The 21,633-nt window shown below is 39.2% G+C and overlaps 1 protein-coding gene across 1 annotated transcript; it reads right to left on the minus strand.

The window, feature by feature from the left end:
- Window positions 1-487: 487 nt before the first annotated feature.
- ncapd2 (non-SMC condensin I complex, subunit D2) lies at window positions 488-20,827 on the minus strand. The gene is made up of 27 exons (XM_013910527.1): window positions 20,744-20,827; window positions 20,138-20,283; window positions 19,505-19,632; window positions 19,208-19,331; window positions 18,916-19,063; window positions 16,962-17,159; window positions 16,752-16,886; window positions 16,582-16,669; window positions 15,371-15,578; window positions 15,112-15,230; window positions 14,217-14,417; window positions 13,929-14,103; window positions 13,302-13,386; window positions 12,996-13,132; window positions 11,163-11,295; window positions 10,896-10,971; window positions 10,570-10,785; window positions 10,268-10,428; window positions 8,280-8,391; window positions 8,026-8,149; window positions 4,528-4,705; window positions 4,354-4,448; window positions 3,666-3,746; window positions 2,930-3,113; window positions 2,187-2,355; window positions 1,975-2,091; window positions 488-570 (listed from the first exon to the last, which is right to left on the minus strand). Exons 1-27 carry the CDS (start codon window positions 20,825-20,827, stop codon window positions 488-490), a joined length of 3,705 nt encoding a protein of 1,234 aa, XP_013765981.1.
- Window positions 20,828-21,633: the final 806 nt, after the last annotated feature.

Raw genomic sequence — 21,633 nt, forward strand, 5'->3', positions numbered from 1 at the left:
AGAGAAAGACTGAAACCTGAAATTGTTGAAAACAACATATGAAAGGAAAAGAGAGCTGAGGAAGGTGAAGTAGGGAACCATGTGGGGTAGTAATACTGTCTGGGCAAGCTGTGGCAGCCCATTAAACACCGCTGTCCAAACATGATACAAGCAGACATTCAAAGCTGTTTGTAATGATGCCATAAATTTACTCGACATAACCCAGCGGACTCGCAAGCCTTCACACATTTGAGCAGAGGAATAAAACTGAGACAGGGAGGTTTCTTTCTCTCTTTTTTAATGAAAAACAGAACCAGGTTTATTAAAAGCCTACTTGATTTTGTGTCTTTACACATTATCATGCCTAGTTTAGATTGGTGCCAAGTACCAATATTAAAAGAATAAAAATAAAATAAAACCCAACAAGTATAATATTTCATTACAGATAAAAGTATTTCCAAAGATACACAGAAATAAGATTTAAAAAACAAAACGAGAACAATCAGAGTCAGTTTCTGAGGCGAGCTCGTCGGGACGTGCGTGCGATGGGCGTTGTCACTTTAGGGGTCTCGCTCTCTGCCATCACAGCATCTGATGGAGGTGGAAAAAAAAGAAAAAAGGAAATTGAAACATAATGAAGTGGGACGAGTAATGACGATGTCTGGGAACAGCCATGCACTATAAGAACAGCTGAAAAACCCGCACAAGAAATATTCAGGAATAGATTCAAGTCTAATTATTTTAAAATATATTTTTGTAACTCAGAAGTGTTTCAGTAACTCAAGTCTAATCAAAGGCTTAAAAAATAATCTTACCTGAAACACTTTGTCTAATTAATCACGGAAAGCATAAGATAACTGGAGATGATAACAGTTCTCTGGAAATGGTGGTTAGTTTTTCACGTCGTGTAATTTAAAAAAAAAATAAATCCTTCAAAGATACCCACAGATCTCGGATTAGTGCTGCAACAATGCACATCTCACTTTTTAGACCGAAGGAGGTCCAACGGTCTTAAATCGTCTCAGCTGCTGCTCCACAATCTCAGTCTAGTGGTCTAAGCACTCTGAACTCTGGTGTATTGATCCAAAGAATGTTATTGATTTGTAACACTTGATTTATAGCACTATGTCAACTCTACAGTGCAGCTTATCCCACTGCACATTGTAGCAACACACACCTCACCTAACCACAACACCTGCCATAGGTCTGACTGGTGCTTTTTTCTCTGTACATAACTTTATCAATCAGCTATTAAATCTTTGTTTATTAGCTTCTAATTCAACATGAAGCAGCTCGGAGCAGAGCAGACACACCAGAGGACAAACGCATAGATTCAATGCAGTACTATAAATCATGTTTTACAAGCTAATGAGACAAATTGAATACACTGCAGTGACAAACAGAGCATACTAAACACTTGACTAAAATCCAGCGAACTGGATGACAAAGTTTCTGCTTAAATAACAGACAACTGTTATTTGCTATTATCTGACATGTTACAATTCAATGGATTTAATAAGGGAAAAAAAATGAATTGCCTTAAAAATATGTATTTAGATGACTAAATAAATCAGCAGATGTATATTAAAAGGGGGCTGAGTGTGCTCCAGATTCTGATTCTTGGAGAGGGAGAGTAGCTTTGCATGACGCAGGTCAAAACTATCCTTATTGGTCTTCTACCGAGCCCCTCACATCATCCTTTTAAATAAGGCGTTTTAGCTTATTTAATAGGATGCGTAAGTTAACTTTGTTATTTGCTGCTCCTTGCAAACATAAGGTGAGTATCCAACACACAAGATTTGAAGAAAAAAAACAAAACAAAAAAAAAAACAAAAAACAATTAAGAGGAGGGGAAAGCTCAACACGTCCCCTTTAAGGATAATAATTTTTGATTCCAAGCAACTGACCCGCTGCAAAAAGTAATTTCTTACAAAACCCATTAAAACTGTTTGCAAATTAAGTGTAATAGTGACTTAATGAAGTGGCTTCACTCACCCTCTTCATCCTCCTCCTCATCACTGCTGAAGGTGATTGCAGGCTTCTTAGACTTGCGAGATTTGCGAGGCGTGACAAAACTGTCATCACATCTTGAAACTGGAGGCTTTCCTTGACCTGCAATAAAAATAAACATAAAATTTATCGTGTAACTAAAATGAGAAACAGACTATTTCTGCAACAAGGTTCTTCAAAGCAGGCTGACTCCTGACCTTGCTTTGACTTCAGCCGGCCTCTGGTGGGCGCAGGTGTTCGCGTGACTGTCTTCTCAGCAGACACTCCTGCTTTCTGGTTTTCCTCATCCATCTCTGGGCTTTCCACATTCTCCAGCCCCCGTGTGTGAACTGCAGTCAGACGCTGTTCAAACTCATCTACCTGAGCCTGGAAAACAAAGTTAACATTAGCATGGGATGGAATGAACTGGCATTTTATCTTTCACTGACCACTTAAACGTTCAGCACACCAGAGTCTTCTCCAGACATTTACAGACAATAGAAGCTTTTGATAATAGACAAAGTATCCACCGTTCAACTTTAAGTCTCACGTCTGTGTGGATCACACAGATGGCTAATAAGCATTCCCGTCATAGCTCTGTGAAGTTGGTCCAAAGGGTGCATAGACAGGTGCAGTGGACTGGTAAAATGGTAAATGGACTGGTTCTTATATAGCGCTTTTCTACTCTGAGCACTCAAAGCGCTTTATACAACTAATTCATTCACCCAATCACACCTATTCACAGAAGCACTTTTTCTAAGCTGTTAGTGCCTATCTAACATTCACATCCAATGGATGCATCGGAGAGCAACATGGGGTTAGTATCTTGCCCAAGGATATTTGGCATGCAGACTGGGATCGAACCACCAACCCTCCGGTTAGTAGCTGGCCTGCTCTACCACCTGAGCTACACATGACCGCGTGGTCACTGCAGAACTGACTTAAACAGGGAATAATATACCTTAAACTGTGGTTTAGCCCCACGACGGAGCTTGGCGGTGATGGAGAGCAGAGGCTGGTAGACGCCCGGTTCAGTCAGCTTGTCACTGTAACACTCCCAGCATTCCTGCAGCCTCTTGAAACCGCGCTCACACATGGAGAGCAGAGACAGAGACACGGCCAAGTCACACCACTGACGCTCTGTCCTGAGGAGAGAAAGAAAATCTGAAGATGAGAAATTGTGGGGGAAACCTGACTTAAGAAAACAAAGTGCACAGAAATTCTAAAACTCAATAAAAAAATTTAAAAAAAAAAGCTCATTCCTCATGAACATTGCATTGCCCTGACATTTAGACCAAATCTCATTTTCCCAGAACCTTCTTATATCCAAATTCATTTTGCCAACGTATAATATAAAATGCCCTTCATTTGAGCTTTGATAATGGACGGAGTATGAGTCAGAAGCTCAAGCATGGCCAGGCCAATTGTTCTGTCTACAGTTCCCAACTATACAGGAAGACAGTTTCCATGACAAAATCTGTGAATAAGAAGATGTCGGTGTAGGTGACAGGTGAAGTGAACTGTGAATTTGCATTAATTGTCAAACGCTCTCAGTGAAAACGCCCACTAACTACCCACACATCCACCCCCGCTTCACACACGATTAAATAAAGCAGGACAAACGAGAAAGTATAAAGGAAATGGTAAAGAAAAAACAAAACAAAGGATCCAGGTTAGAAGTGAGGATGGGAACTCACTTTGCAGTTCTAAAGCGCTGACACAGTTTCTCTACTAGAGACTCGGTCTGCCTTTCTTTAGTGATGTAGGAGAACAGCTGTCTGCAAACAAACACACACAATATAACATTTATTAAAAAAAGAAAGAACATTCAGTTGTTGAATTTCTCCTAAAAAAAATTCTTAAAGTCAAGTGAGAGTGGTGTATACTGTATATTTATACTGTAGGTCCCACTGAAGTTTTATTTTTAATATTGTAAAAGTGTTTGACTTTGCTAAACTACCTCTTCTTCCAAAAGGTATATAGGTATTACATCTTGTTCTGACTTTTCAGATATATCAGAAAACTAAATATTTTGCTTAAAAACTAGCTAAATAAATTAATATTGTTTGCACAACTTGTGTTTTTGTTTCTTATCCAGTCATTAAAAATATATATTTTTTAAAACAACCTAATTAATTACATTAGAACATTTGCAGAATATTTGTCATAGATGGAACCAGGCTAAGGAACAGTGTAGTAAGTATTCTTGTGCGTAAGATAATGGGGTCTTAATGACAGGAGTCATTTCAGTTGCCAAAATAGCTTGATTGCTTGGGGGTTAAACAAGGCGTCATTTGCATCATTTGCCTCAAGTCTGTGGTCTGCTTCACAGATGATGCAGTAAGAAAACGAAAACACGACATGGTACACAGCTGTGCATCTCACTTCATAATAGTGTTGAAGTCCTCTGAGCTCATGCCTCTCTCTGGGTCGGACAGGCGGCTGATGATGTCTGGGAGCAGGTTGTATATCGCATTGTCCTGATGGGTAACACAAAGAAAATGGTTAAAAACACTCCCCGTCACTCAGATTCCATCAAGCCTTCTGGATGTGGTCTACCTTTGTAGCAAGCTCATTGAAAAAGTTCAGGGCCAGGCTGTTAATGTGCGAGTCAGGGTCAATTAGCAATACAGCCACTTCGCTGACTTGACCTTTGACCTTGAGGACATCCTTAAGCACCAGCTGAGTGAGAACAGTCACAGCTGTCTGCCTTACTGAAGGAACCTCGTCACTCAGCCTGAAAGATAAAGGAAAAAAATAATGATAATAATACATAGTATTTCCTTTGTTACGCATCATCTGATCTTCTAATGATCTTCGATTTTCCATTAATGGGAGAAATGTGTATTTTCAAAGCCCAATTCAATGATATCTTTTAAATTTCATTTTCTGATGTGGATATTTACTGTAAATTATTTCCTACAGCCCACTCTTTGGTAATCCCCTTTTGAAAAAAGTTGCACACTACAAACCATGATAGCTTATTTTCAAAGCTGCATTTTGCCATAGTTGTCCTCTTAGTTAAACACAAACAACATGCTGGCGTACACACAAACAAAAATCATTCTGATATTTAGCAGGTAAGAAAACCAAGATACTTTTCCATCATAATTAAATATGCCACCTTTGATCGCTAGCAGTTAACACAATACAGTTAGCGCTGAGGGAACTCTCAGGTTTCAACACTGGCAATAGGTTAAGAAACAGAAAAATCAGTCAAACTGTTCTGGGATAATGTTCTTTTAATTTTAGAGGACACAACAGGTTGTGACATCCCTAAGGACCCCAGAGTGGTGTTTCTGGGTCTCGTACCTTGTGGCAGGATTAGAAGCACAGTTACCTACTGCTTCAAATTTTGACTATTGCATGTAAAACAAAAGAAACTAAGGACTAAAGCATGGACGATAGAAAACTATACAACTTAAAACACTGGTCAAAGGGTAAGACTTTGACCAGTGCTCCCGTTGATACTAACTATGTCAGATTATTGTGCTGTAACCATTTTACTTTCTGACCAGGTTTTAGACACTCTAGTACAGGGGTGTCAAACTCAAATACACAGTGGGCCAAAATTCAAAACTGGAACAAAGTCGCTGGCTAACATTAATATTTATTGAAATATATTTATTCCTCCAGATATAAGAATGAATCTTTTCTTATGGACTAAAACACGTTTTGCTGAAAAACTGAATATGGAACAAGCAAAGCTTAATACTAAACAATATATATATTAGCTGTATAATACCAGTAGGCCAGCTCTAATAGTAATTTGGCATGGCTTCACGGGCCAAATGTAATTAGGCTGTGGGCCAAATTTGGCCCACGGGCCAGAGTTTATCATCTACTAGAGCATAGGTGTCAGAGTGCCTAAAAAAAAAAATCTGGCATGTTTAAATTTACTACATTTATTCCAGGATTTTAGGTCGAATAGACACATGAATTGTTCAGAGTTGAAAAACACTACACCTGAATTAATTTTACCACCACCGCTAATGTCAATAGGACACAATATCATTTTCAGCATGATGATGGACAATTTGTTCAGCATAAACTGTCTAACATCTGGGGAGAATGAATGTGTGTACAAAATGACAAATTTCAAAAAGTTGGCATTGAGATACTGTACTGGTTAACTGAAGAATCTGTTGGAGGTGCTAGAGGAGAAAAAGGCTGGATTCATCTTCTGACAATGTGAATGAAAAAGTAATGGCAAGTCACTGAGTAACTGTGTGTAGCCACATTGCTTGTTTTGCAGAAACATAGACAGAAGTGAAAATGTATGGCCACCTTTGAATTTGTCATCTCTCCTGTCATACCAACTTATAATTAGCCATAACTTTACTGAAACCAAACAACATTGGTTTCAGTAAAGTTTAATATAATGGGACTGGACAGGCTGTGGCATGGCAATCTGATACCACTCTGAAACCAATTTAGATTTACTCTCACCCAAAACCACAGCGCAAAAGAAACTCATTAGCCATTTCTCATTTATGGCAGAGAGCAGCACTCCTGGCAGACGATCAGAAACATGTGCATGGTACTTCCACATGCCAATGCAGAGGCTTACAACAGCAATGAACAGGGTAATTAATTCTTAATGCGCTTATCAGGAGGCGCCAGCAGGGCAGCAGCCTCGAGAACAGTGGAGGTGTTGGTGTGAGGCAGACAATTAGGGAATACTATGAAATGCTTATCAGGTACAAAACACTAGGAGGGCAATGACGCATTATAAAAAGAACAGAATGTTTTACATGTCCAAACCACCTAAATGTGAGCATTATCAGGCATTACAATTAAAACCCCACTTCATCAAACAGAGGAACTTCAGCTTCTAAGTTGGCTACAGAAAAAAACAACAGTGCAACTTTGTGCAGGAGAAATAGACTGCCAATGATTTTTTAAAATGAAAGCATACCTACAAGTTGAAGAACATTTGACTTTTCTCAAAATTATTCCCTTCTGCTCACACAGCCACTCTGTATAATTACAACACACTACTCACTGGCTCCAGCCACAAACCATGACATACCGTACTAGTAATTAAGCTGTTCCTTGTCTAAAGGGGCCGTTGTCAGAGGTGGTCCGAGGTTCCATCCCAGTTCACGAGTGGGGGTGGGTTTTATATAAGCCACGAGGCAATTTTTGGTTCCTATGGCAACCGTAAGGGTCAGAATACAAGGCACACATGAGAGTTTGCTAACATAGATCATCTGAAAGTTTGTTCCCCCCGACCATTAAAAAGTCGTGATGGAAAGAGTAAACTTTTCCCATCATGTGGCTCAGTGGAGCATTGTGACAGTGGCAACACTTCAGTGGCTGAGAGTCGCCGCACACCGAGATGTCGTGTTGGTGGGATCTGGATGAAGATGGCTCGAGACTACAAGCAAAGGAAATAAGGGGTGGAGGGGGGTGTTGTATGCCATGAAATGATGAAACGTCATTTACAGTACTCCCACTCAGCTGAGCCATCAAGCGTAGGCTGCCACTTATAATCTTGGGTGGGAAACAAATCTACAGATATTATGATAATGTAGTCCTAACTGGAAGAGAGTTTATTAGTATGGGGGGAGCGATAAGAATGAGCTGCTACTGTGACAAATTTGTTTCACATTACTGGGATGATCAAGCTGAACATGTAATTACATACCTGGCATAGAGATTTTGTGTCCAGGGCTCCAAAATATTTGGGAAACGGACAGTGAGGTCCCCCAGGGCTATTATGGCATTAGCCCTAACCACAGGGAGAGTAGAGCGCTCCAGAACAGTAAACATGAGACGGATGTTTTCTTCACACACTGATGGGCTTTTTAAGAAATACAGGAAAAAAAGAAGAAAGAAATGCATTTAAAGTCTCAATGTTTAAGTTAGCAATAAAGTTGCTAACTGCTTGGGCCACTAAGAAGTAATAAATCTTTCTTTAAATCTTTAAAAAAAAAAAAAAATTCCCCTCAACACAGAATTACAGCATTTCTCCAACCGTCAGCATAAAAACCTAATTAATCACCAAACAGTATTACCACTACATAAATGTAGTGAAAAGTGAAATGTGTTTACCTAATCATCATGTACTGAGAGAGTGCAAGACAGGCAGCAGTGGTGAGCTGCGGGTGGGAATAACGTCCTGGGGAGCCGCAGACTCTCACCAGCAGGGGAAGGAATGCACTCAGCAGGTTCTCCTCTAGAGAGCAGAGGGGAGGGAGGTGAGATATTTGTGTGGCATTTATAAAAAGACTGTAGTATGAATTGAGGGGTTAATGTTGTTTAGTGTGACTGCAGACAAACAAAAGAAAAAAGGTTGGGTTCTTTACCAGCCAGTAATTCTGTCTCACAGATGTTTCTGATGAGTTCAGCCTCGGTATCTTCAGCAGAGGCACCAATCAACCCAAGCTCCTCCTCCATAGTGCTCTCATTGGCTGTTTGCTGTTAGGAAGTCATTACATATTAAAATAGATTACGGTTTATGCAGAATACTATAAAATGCAGCCACTACAGAGGGGTGTCCTACAGAGGAAGTCCACCAGACTTTCTTTGCCTTAGCTAGCTTGACAAACTCATGGGCATCATGACTGTGGTTTTCAACTTGCTGAACCAAATTTTCCTGCTTCATGTTCTGTGCATGATCATATAAAATGGGGTGTTTCACACCTCATATGATTCTCACAAAAATGATCTCTACCCACATTATTAGATGATTATGATAAAAATGATAGTAAAAAAAAATCTATAAACATAACAGTAAAATGCAACACTGTTGCGAAAAAGACGAGATTAATGCAGCTATAAAAAAAAAAAGAAGAAGAAAAAATCCCAACAATTTAACAACAGGTTATACCACAGAACGCTAAAATCATCATTTTAACTTGAGCTAATTATTTTAATGCTGAGCACACTCAGCATAAATTACCATGTTGATCTAACCAGGTTAAAAAAAAAGTCACTAAAATTTCTGACTAGAAGCTGAACAGAACTCTGTCACCTATTACTCGTTTCGTTGTACACCCCTCTAGAGACAAAAAAAGGTCACGTTAGCATGTTGCAAATGTCTGATAATCTGGTTATGATCTGGTAATGAATAAGATATGCCAGTATCTCACACTATTACAGAAGTGTTTTTTGACTCCTAAATGTGGCACCTAAGAATGTATATTTGCGATGTGTGTTAGTAAGCACAGAGACAGAAGTACAGCCATGAGCACCCTGCATAGCCTAGACTATCATGAATTCCTGTCAAGGTTTAAAACAGGTGACAGTAACATTTTGGGTTTGACTCAATTGTGCCTTGTGTCTCTCTGCCATATTTTCCCTCCATGGCTATCTAAAAAGACACAAATAAAAACTAAAAACAAGAGAAAAAAAAAAAACATTGGAAACTTCTAATGCTAATTGAGGAAGCATTTATCTTCCTGTTCCCTGATGGGCTGAACAATTATGAATCATCACTCATCTGATTCCATCGGTAAAAGAAATCTCATCAAGCCATCCTGCTGAGGCTTGGTCTGATTATCAAAAAGCTTTTTCCCCACACAGGGGGTTATGGATTCATGTGTAATTTTTATGTCACACGAAAGTACATATAAAAAATTAAAAAAAAAAAAAACCCTGACATTTAAACATGTCTGCTTTTGTCAAGCGAAACATTTGTGCACAGATGTCTGATTACACTTTACAGTAAAAGATGGCCACTAAACTTAATTGGTTGTTAGTAATTGTACTCATGACTTATATCTTGCTTATGTCATAAAATACTGAATATTCCCTCTCACACTGAATGGGCTGGCAACATAATATCGTTAGCTTCATAGCATAAGTGCCTAAGTCATTTTTTTGTGTTTTCGGAAAACAAGACAAAACTAATTTTCTAAATATCACATGCATATTTTTAAATATCACATGCAATTTGACCAAAAAATGACTTAGGCACTTATGCTATGAAGCTAACGATATGTTATCTTTTCTTTCTCAGTAAACCCACCAATTAGCTCAAATAGCACAGTGACAACAGTAGTAATAAATGGCAGTTAGCATAAACCTATAGAAGTCCAATTCTGTAATAGTTGATATTCACATTATTTTTGGAACTGCCAAAATTAAATTCTTCACTGCCACACATGGCAGCAAAAATGCTTTTAAAAGTCCGATAAAGTTAGATCTTTGAATGTTTTATCTAATTTTGCCGAACGTCAAATGGATTTTATTATACTGTCTATATTATAGACAGTATAATAAAATTGTATGTATGTATGTATGCTGTATGGATATTATAGACTATAACATCCATACAGCACATCATCATTACCTTGGCTTTTCCGGCTGGGCCTTTTTCCTTCTCCTCTCTCTCCTCTGTCTCTCCTCTCCTCCTCCGCAGCTCAGCACTCACGCTGCGCTCAAGGTGAGACACCTGCCAGAAAGCCACGCAGCCACACGCAGCCAACAGCTGGGCCAGACACACACAGTTCACTGCAGGAGGGAAAGACATGTTGTTGTGTGAGTATAAAGCACCGTGTGTGTCACATAGTGTCCTTTCAGACATCAAAATCTACAAAGGCTTAGTCCTGCTTCAGAACACAAAAGTGCTCAAAGAGCAATGATGGGACTCACCTTGTTCACATTGCTCATTAGACTCTTGAGAGCCATCTTGCATTTGGCCAGCATCCTTGTTGACTTCGCCACCTTCTGCAATTTGATCTAGTAAGAGGCGGGCACTTCGCTGGAGCAGCCTGGAGCACAGCTGGTCAGGCGATTCAGCCAGGAAGTAGATGAGACGGACAGCCTGTTCCATGAAGCTCTGCCAGTAAGGGTCTTCCATCACCACACCTGAAGCAAACACAGACAGAGGCAGTCAGAGGAAGAAACCATGAGCAGGGAAAGAAAAGAATGAAAAACAGAAAAATTGTCAAGAATGGGGCACATTTTTCTGAATTTACCTTCAGCAACGGCCTGTGTGAGACAGGTGAACAGCTGATGGTCCTGAGGCAGTCTGAATGGAGCACCCTTTGACTGCTATTGGAAACAGTGCAGTACAAGATGGTAATATTGTGCTGGACCCCCCAAACTGGGCATTTTATAAATTCAGTAATTTGTAAATATTAAATTAACAAAGTTGTATCTATAGATAGGTAGTAGTTTAATTTCCTGACTCTCATAGCCATAATCAAGAAATCCTTTAAAAGGTATGCTTTATATAATCTTACCCTGACATGATCAGTGATGTTGCAGATGGTAATAACTGCATCTCTGGCCAGAAGGAAGTCTTCAGTCACTTTTTCACCCAGGGCCACTGAACAAAGAGTGTCCAGATTACTGAGCACCACCTCTCTCTCTGCCCTGGTACACACACACACACACACACACAGAGAGAACTAAGTACAGATTTTATAGTTCTAACTGATCATGTGATTATACAAAGAGAAGTAAGAACATCTCTGCCCTACATTACCCTGAATGCTCCATGCTGGCCTTACCACCGCTAGGCTACAGACCAGATAACAGTTGTAGGAGGATGGGTGAGGAGATATATATATCTATATATATCTATATATATCTATATATATATATATCTATATATATCTATATATATATATATATATATATATATATATCTATATATATATATATATCTATCTATCTATCTATCTCTCTCTCTCTCACTGGCAAGGAGCCCAGTTATATGGTCGTGACTTAGATTACAATGAAGAGGAGCCGAGGCAGGGCTTGTATTCTGACTAATGGGAGGATTTACTGAATGTCAAGTGGCTGATGCAGGACCAAAATGTAAAAGGATGTGATGTGCAGTCATTTGTGTGGTGAGGAAGAGCACAGACTTAACGCACTTTTAAACGGTTTAGTCAACTTAACTGTAACTAAACAATTAAACTAGGAAGCTGGTCTATTTAATTACAAATAAAATATTATTTTTTGCTTCCATGTGACTTAACATATATAGCTTATAGATAGTAAATATTATGTTTATTCCAGTACCTTTGTATCGTGTTTTGTAATTCAAACAGTTTTAATCAGAAACAGTCCTGTTCCCTTAACACGCAATGTATTTTTACACATTTATCGTCAGTACAAAATATAATGGGGACATAATGAGATTGTAGCTTAGCTGCTGTCAGCCACATGTGAAAAAAAAAATTATAAAGAGCTAGCTTAGCAGGAACACCATGACTCAGTACAAAATTTGCCACGCTCCTCCACAGAGAGCCAGCGGAATTCCAAATGCCCTTCCCTCATCTACATTAAACAAGTTATAAGCAGGCAACCAACACACATTTTTATAGGTATACAAAACACATTTTGCCTCCTTCATGCCTTCTCTTTTATAACTCCTCTACAGGTGATTTTCTTTTTTTCTTCTTTTTAAAAAAAAAACAAAAAAACAAAACACAAGGTCCAGATGAACAAATTCAACATGAACTTTTTGGGATAAAACACCAGTATAGTTTAGTTAGGAGTGTGGCCTCTTTGACTGACAAGTGTTTTGATAGAGAACGCTAGTGTTGAGCTTTGGCAGCTCTAGCAATCCACCCTGTCATCCAAATATGGTATGATATGCTAGCTAAATGCCATCTACGATATTACAAGCTAGAAGATATTCAACATGTGAAAAAGGGGAAACAGCTAAATAAAAAGCAACACACAGTAAACAGTCTGGAGGAGCACAAGATGATTATCTTGAAGACAAAAATGAGGTCAAGTCTAATTAAGTAAGGCTTCCGAAGCTTCTTACAAGCTGTAAAGCACCATGGGTAATTATTGTACACCTCACAATAACCGTTTTGGGTGACATCCCATGTACTCTGTTGCACAGAGTACTTTAAACAAAAAAAAAGGTCAGATTATAAGATAGACAGAATGAAAAAGTAAGTTAAAAAAAGGACTGATCACAATTCCACAGGTGATAACTACACTTTATAGGCTTAACAACAAAAGCTATATATGTGGTATATATACATAACTGCTGGACTACAGGGACTCTAGTCACTTTGGGCTCATTTAGAGTAGAGCAGTGGAACTCTCACCTTGCAGCCATGCCCAGCAGTAAGACTGCAGCTCGCTTGTATAAGCTAGAAGTTTCTCGTTTACCAGTAAATCTCTCCCACAAGACCTGAACTACAGTGGACTGGAGACTGCTGCCACTGCTGAAGAACTCCTGTACCTATAGAGACATGATTGAATAGTTACAGTAAAAAAACAAAACAACAACTTGTATATACTCGTAAATACCTCAACATGGAGACACTAATGTTTCAGGATTAGAGGATGCGTTTTTACAGCCGAGCATCACACACAGAAATATCCATGAGAGTAATAACAGAGTCACTTACAATTTCCTCAAGACACTGGATTGTTCCCAGAGATGCATCCACCATCAGCTCAGAGAGACTATCAACAAGAGTCTGGGCTTTCGTCCTAAAAAAAAGGATTAGACAGATGCTTGTTTTTAAGGTTTTGCTTTAATCACAATATTGTATTTACCATTAATTTTGGCCCAGGCCTTAAAAAATGTAATAAAATTTGATTTTAAAAAAATGGTCCAAACAATATAAGCCAGACAAGTCATTTTATTTATTTATATTTATTAAATGCTATACGAGTCGTGCTTTAGTCAGTGACATTAAACCAGCAATAGCCTAATGCTACTGTAATTGTTAATGAAAAGATTACAGAAAATGACATCAGAGGGACAACAGTACTTTGTTTTGATTAACATAAATATGCAAACAGAAAAGTCCCACAACCATGAACTGGATAAAAAAAGAAAAGAGAATTCAAGGAGGGAAGAAGAAGTCTTTCTAGAAGCAATACTTTCTATTCTTAACCATCTTAGAGAAGCGTCCAGCATTTATTTTGTGTTAGCTTAGTTATTTTTAACGTCATAATGCCAGTACACTTAGGACATGAAAGAATGGGTAACTTATTCATAACTCAAATATGTGTGAGGTCTTACAAACCTGATGGTGTCTCCCTGGGGGTTCAGATACAGACGCCTGTAAGCGTGAATGACTGCATCTTTAATTGCAGCATCAGTTGACCAAACCAGAGGCAACATTTTCCTCACTCCACTGATAGAGTTAGCGACACTGAACTCGCACACCGTCACACAAAACTGCACAGCCTCCTGGACCACTAAAAGAAACAAAAAAAAAAAAAAAACAGCTGAAGATTCTGTTAGATTAAAAAACTTTACAGAAATCTACAAGATTACATTAGTTTACTGTGTAATGGATACAGCCGTCTACCTGAAGTTGTTTTCCAGTACAGCATGGTGTTGATGACAGAGATTGCTCTCTCTACTTGTAAAGCGAAGGTTTCTGTATCTTTCAGGTACTGCACCAACATCTCTTGCTTCTTCAGCTCACCATCCTCACCCTCTTTCTCTGGTTCTTTCTGTGGCGTCGGTGGCAAATTCTGGTTGAGCTCGGAAGTGTCATCATCAGAGCCTGAGGAAAATGTCAAGTATTGTACACTTAAGATCAAATGGGAGTTCAATCAACCAAGTTTAAAATGTTGTTTGACTGCAGCTCAACTGTTTATGAAACTGTATGAGATAAAAAAAAACGTTCTAAATTAAAACATAAAACCGAACTGCCTACCACTTTCCAAGTCCTTTTTAAAAAAGGATAATAATAATTTGGATGGGTTCAAGACGAGGCGTGTGAAGTCTGGGCACATATTGTATTGTCTGGCACAGGGCCTCCAATAGCAAACCCTCTCACCTTTAATTACATAATAATAATAAAAAATGTTGGGGTTTTTTCCCCAGTTGCAGCAGATGGAGTTACAAAAATGCTGCAAATGAAGACATTTGGTGTCATGGTGTACATGCTGCGTTCTTTTTCATGTTCTTTACGCAGTTTCTGAGCCAATGATGTGTGAACAGGTGGGAGTACTTCCCAAAGTAATGTATGCTAGGAACCAGCGAAATATTGCATTGTAAAAAGAAAGCTGATGTTATTCACTTAAGTGGTTTTAATGTCATGGCTGAATGTTGCACATTACAAATGAGACAGCTGTAAAAACACCCCCCAGGGACAAAACAAAAACATTAAAAAAACATGTTTATGTTCTCAATACAACTTCTATTAAATGTCACCAGGAAGAGCAATTTTCAGCCACACTGAGTACAACTTTTACCTTTGAAAATCAGAGCCAGTGTGTCCATCATATTCTCAGGTGTGAGAGTGGACAGAGAAGTAAACATCTCAGATTCTGGGAAGCAGCTGTGAGCTCTTATACTGAGCTGCACAGCATCCCTGTAGAATGCAACACAAAAGAAAAGCCCCATTAAAAAAAATAAATAAAAAATGAAAATTGTAGGCTACTGACAGCAAGGGAGAAAAAAAATCCTCCAGTTAGTGACACTACACAGGCCTCCACTGGTGATTATCATCACCTGTACTTGTTGACACGGAGGTACTGAGCTATCTTCACCGCGGTTGCTCTGTCGTCTTCTGCCTCCTTTTCCTCCTCCACCTCCCCGCCTTCCTCGTCCTCCTGCTGCTCCTTCTCTTCTTCGCTTGTGGGCTCCAGTTCTTTCCTGACAGTGACGAGGAGCTCAGGCACCATAGCAGCCCACAGCTCAGATGCTTTAATCACTGCCACTGCCGGGAGGGAAAGAGAAAAAAATAAAATAAATTCAATGGTGATGACTCAGCTTAGACCTACAAAGAGAAAGAGAGAAAAAAAGAAAATGAAAAAAGTAAAAGTACAACAATGTGCCAACAGAGATTAAAAACAGAATAATTTAGCAGCAGGACAAAATGGTAAGATGATTGTTGTTTAGGCCAAGAATTTAGTAAGGAATGGTGGGCTCCAGAGTCCTCATATTTAAACTTGTCATTCTTCTAAAGCTAATAAAAAAATTAAATGTTCTGATTTCTGGCAATGTAGTAAACTAGTTAATATTTTTCCCCATTGTGAAAAACAGATTAAACAAAAAAAAACAGATTCAAAAAAAAAAAAAAAACAAACAACTTATCTAAAAATAAATATTATAGTTCATCATTTATGCTGTATTGCTATTCATCAAACCAATTACAAAACGTATTTCTGTTTTCAGCATGAATATGGTTACATCAGATGAAAGACATCTTTAAAAAAAAAACAACATTTTGTTTAATAACTGGATCTGACACTTAACAGATGTTTAAATTCTGAACCAATGGTTTGTTTTCTGTTTGCTTGTGATGACATACATGGCATGCTGAATTTAAGCGAATTTCTGAACTTGGCCCTCAGATTACCAAAGAAACAGCTCATGGCTGACTGAACAGCAGTGAGAGCTGGGTGAACTTCTTGCCCCTTACACACAAAAAACACACTGTGAGCTTCATCCTCGTGGTTACTCCGCTATAACTTTAAGGGAATAATTCGAGTCGAGCCAAGTCACTGTAGGCAGGCCCTTACAGCAGAGCAGGAATCCTCCTCTGCACTGCCAAGATTACCTGCCAGTCAAGGCAAGAGGAACCCAGCTCTCATTCAGCAAGCTCATATTCGCCTTGGTCTCATCACAGGGCAAAATGTGAATTAGTCTTAAATAATAAAATAAAACATCAGGGGAGATTCATAGCAATACTTATGAATAATCACTCAGGTTTTGTTTACCAGGTGCTGTCCCCTCCAGTTTCTCTTTCAATTCTCTGAGTTTAGAAGTCTCCTTCTCCAGTGGTTTCTTCAGATCTGCGCTGCTCAGCTGAAAGACAAGATAAATATTCTATTATATCAGGAAACCTGAAGAACACCTGCTATTTAGAGTTTGACGCATAGTTATTTACCTTGCAGCTATAAGGATTGTGTGCTATGAAGGCAGCCAGCAGTTGGATGGAACTCTTAACCACATTTATAGATTTGTCCATCAGCCGTCCAACAGCAAGCTCCATCACCTCGCTATACCGACACAGGGGCAGCGCCTAAACACAGATGACTTATGTTACCAGGAGCAACAGCATTCTTTTACAAACACAATAGCTGATGAGCAAACCTACTTTGCTATTGACGATGCGTGTGTAGACCTGCAGTACACGTGTTCTGACATGAGAGTGCGAGTCATGCAGATGCTCCTGCAGTGTGTCAAAGAAACGGTCACGGTCAGCTCTACCGGACTCATCTAGCCCATCACCGCACAGGACCCTCACAAGGATCTCTCCCAGCACCTCACAGACAGCAACACGCATTGTGTGACTCTGGGAAAAAGAAATGAAAAAGGTTGGAAATTAAGAATTTCAGTGAAACAATCTGTTAAATCCTACAAAAACAGAAAAACCTCACTAAGAACTCTGCCCTCAGATTACCAAAGACAAAACTCATTGCTCACTGAACAGTAAAGAAAGCTGGGTGAACTTCTTGCCTTTTTTAACACACACACACACACACACACAGACATAAGACACACGCTGTCAGCGACAACCCAGAAATTACTCCACTGTGACTGCAGAGGAATAATTTGGGTCGAGCCAAGTCACTGTAGGCAGGCCCTTACAGCAGAGCAGGAATCCTCCTCTGCACTGCCAAGATTACCTGCCAGTCAAGGCAAGAGAAACCCAACTCTCATTCAGTAAGCTCGTATTCGCCTTGGTCTCATCACAGGGCAGAATACTGTTCTGCTTTTAACGATAATGTACTTTGATTGAAATAAAAAATGCCCTTGAATTTGCAGTTTTAGGACACAATCATTAGATAGCTTAGAAATAACTGAGAAACAGTATTTTGCTGAAAAGTTGGAAACAGTAAAAACAGACGTGAAGTATGCAATGGCAGATTTAGACTATATGATAAAGACATGATTATGACCAAATGTGAATGAAAAAGGGAGTCTTCAAGGGTCAAAATGGGTGTAACACATGCTCTGTGCTCTCACATAATGCACTATAATGGATGAAAACTGGCATTACACCTGCGATGCCTTGTGGGTTTCTTTCAACTGCACAGCTGGGTACAAATCATGACAAAAACAAAGGACTGACATTGCCAATGTAGCTAGGTATGAAGTGACAGAAGACAGCCAGTATCATGCAGAGGTCTATTTAGATTCTTTTCCTGTAAATCCCTAGCAAGCAACCTTCCAACAATATCTTGTACACTGTGAAAGACACGAAGCATGACTGAAAGAGAATTAATGTGCAGTCTGTCATGGCTCTCAGTCACAAAAAGGCAAGATTCATGACTTTGTAATTGCCGAATCTGACACAGTGACCATTGCAACAGAGAAAAATAGTGTAAATATCTGAGCCAATCATTACCTGTTACTCTGAGTAATGTAAGCACTATATAAAATTTTACTAGAGCTGTAAAGACCCTTCCTTGTCTTGTCTTTAAAAAATGTATTGTGCCCAGTGGTGTGTTACCCAGCCAAATACAAGAAACAGTGTCTCCTGGCTATAGCAGAGAATAATAAAGTGAATGCTGCTTGCTCATCCCACACTGTTATATTCCTTTTTAATCTTGTGTTTACATTACTTCAAAAACCAATGACAACCCACTTCTAAGACAGGATCTTGACAACTGTAAAAGAATTGTAGATGTCAACGTCACTTTTATTTCTATAACACATTTAAAAGCAACAAACTTGACCAAAGTGTAATGGATCCTTTCCCAGTATGTCCTAGACCAACAAAACTACATAAAACTCAACACAGGACATTAAAAAAAAGCACTTAAGAAGCACAAGGAGCAGAGGTTTGTGATGATTTAAAACTGCCCACTCCTTGTGGGCTCACACAGGGACAGTTCCTTTAATGAGCAACCCTGTTGCTCACACATCAAGGCTGTCACTGTGATGAGTCATTAATATTAATTGGTGCTGTTTTACATGATCACATAGACCTCTAATTAGCAATTGTTTATACCCAATCAATATGGCAGGCAGCCTCTACTTATGTAAGGACAATAATTTTCTTATTCATGAGCTGCAATCAATTACTCACTGTTCGGTGCTCATACCTCTCCTTCCAGGTGTGTGATGAGAACACTGATGTTGGGAATCATCAATTCAGGCACCAAAGCACTGACTTCTGAGAGGAAGGAGGCAAAGGCTTTGACTCCCGACCCCTCTCTGGCCAACTCCTCACTTGACTTCTGACCAATCTCCCTGAGATAAAAAAAAAAAAACAACAACAAAAAAAACAAAAACAAACAAAGACAGGAATTTGTAACACAAAATAAGACTTCACAAACAGATTCACGAAATCAAGCTGCATACTGGATACTGTATACACACAAAAATTGTACAGACCGTATGACTTCTCCTATGATAGCTCTGACTCCGTACTCTGTGCTCCACACAGACACAGCCTGGGCAAACACTGATGACAACTGCTCAAAATGTTGAAGCATCTGGATCACTTTTACACCAGCACCTGTGACAGTTTAGAGGACAAATAAAAAAAAACTTACAAGTCAGCTATGTCTCCCGAAAAGCTGAACACCTTATAGTGGCCCCCACCACCACCATTTACAGACAATATTCTCAAAAGTGACAGGATTAATTTGTTTCCTCGGTAATAGGACTGCATTTGTCTGACCAACTCACCCAGGAGGTGATTATATTTCTTAATCAGCAACCCCAGGAGGTGGATTACACAGTCTCTGGTGGGTTTACTCTTGACATGGCTGATGGTTGGGTTCTCAAGGAGCTTGTAGCAGCAGCAGGTCACACAGCTAAGAAGAGATAAATGTGTGTTTTTTTATATATTAGATTATGGTAATACCTGGATGAAAAGTTACCAAAAATCCACAATGAGTAGTAGACAAGGCTTTGAATTCATCAGAAGCATCAGATACACACAGTCCATGTTAAAAGCTGAGGTAAGTGCTGCTAGGAGTGTTGTGAGTGTTAAACTACCACATAAATGTCTTCTGACAAACAATTTACTGAATATCCTTACTGAGAACCATAAAACAAGTGGAAAGTGAGGAAATGTGCATAACGAAACCATTACATTGGGCAATTTACCACAGTCCAAATTTCTTCTAACCTTATTAGATATTGTAGATTATTAATGAAGAGTCACACATCATTGTCATAAGAGTTCCAATTAAGGCTACAGAGTTCCGAATGCTCGGAAGTGATATGGATAAGTTGTAAATGACACCAACTAACTGAATGAAACCAGCAAAACGTGATACTGTATTCTCTGCCGGAGCTCTCCTGACAGCAGAGTACCTGATGAACTCTTCCTCCACCAAGGAGAGGCTCCACAGTGAACGGATGTCCAATTGGAAGAGCTGCACAAGTGCCTGTAGCACCTGCTCTCTTTCTGAGTCCCACTGCACAAGTCCTTCTCCACATGCTTTGCCTTTTTTACCACCCTGTACAACATAAAAAGAGCAGTTAAGCTTCATAGATGTTGGACTATAAAATCTTTAATATAGTATTGAGATCAAGTAAATCACAATACATGTCCTCAGATTACCAAAGAAAACAATTCACACCAGCCAAACCAACTATACAGAGACTGATAGCCTCTTGCTAGCTGATCATTATGCACACAATGGCAAACATCCACACATTGTTTGACAGCTCCTGCTTATACTACCCAATTTCTCTTGAAGTGGCACAGCATAGAAAGTGTCAATTTCACTCTGGGTGGGCCCTTACAGCAGTGCAATAACACTCTACCACACAACCAAGACTACCCACATAACAACAGGCTAGAGACTCAATCTCTTAGTTTGACTGAATCATAAAGCTAGTTAAAGCTCATCAGTGGACATTTATGATAACAGGCATATGCAAAGAACCCTTTAGCTAAGTAAGCAATGAGCATACCTTCCCAGGTGCTGTGACAATATTCTGCCTATAGGAATCACTCTCCAGGTTCTCTGTGAGTTTGCAAAGCAGGAAGACGCTCATTTTAACGGCGTTAAGTTTTTCCTTGCGCTCTGCAGCTGACAGGGAGGTGGAGACAAGGATGCTCGGCAGTGAAACAGACAGCCCACTAACCACTGAAAGGCAAGGGTTATTAAAAAAAAAAAAAAATCAAAAAAAAATCAGGTTATGTGAGCACATCAACAAATCAAAGTTATCAATTTAAACATCAAGAAAAAAAAAAAAGCAACCTTGTACTAGTAATTCCAGAGTATCTTCTTTAACAGCCAGATCTACCGCCTTACAGTGCCTAAAGAAACAAAGACAGTTGTTTTGTACAGTAATAGTCACAATAAATAAAAGTGGGTAATACATGAAAACACTTACTGCAGCACACTGTAGCCAGTGTCGAAGTGCTCTAGTATACACAAAGGCCCCTGACTCCTTAATGCTGCCTTGAATTCTGTGTGAGACAGAATTTAAAAAAATAAACAAATAAATAAACTAGCACAATCATCCCCAAGTATTCGAAGAGTGACAACATTTTGTCATTTTGGGTAAAAAAAATCAAAACAAAAAATGCAAGTACATAGGTATTTTAATTAACCCTACTTGGGGGTGTGGTACATGAGCAGGAATCTTGGGAAAGATTTATATAATTGTGTCTGAGACTTAAATGGTGGCTCGACCCATCACTGAAATCGAGACTGTTTGTTTTAGGGGATGGTGATATACACATAAGAAGCTGGGTGCAATCCAGTACTATAATTATTTTTTAATTTTAGCTAATTTCCATCTGCAGACCCTCTGGCAGGTTGGTGTTACACACAAGTTAGTAAAAAGATTCTTAG

Source organism: Pundamilia nyererei, unplaced genomic scaffold, assembly GCF_000239375.1.
Source record: "Pundamilia nyererei isolate P.nyererei 1_Seehausen unplaced genomic scaffold, PunNye1.0 scaffold00045, whole genome shotgun sequence".
NCBI lineage: Eukaryota > Metazoa > Chordata > Actinopteri > Cichliformes > Cichlidae > Pundamilia > Pundamilia nyererei.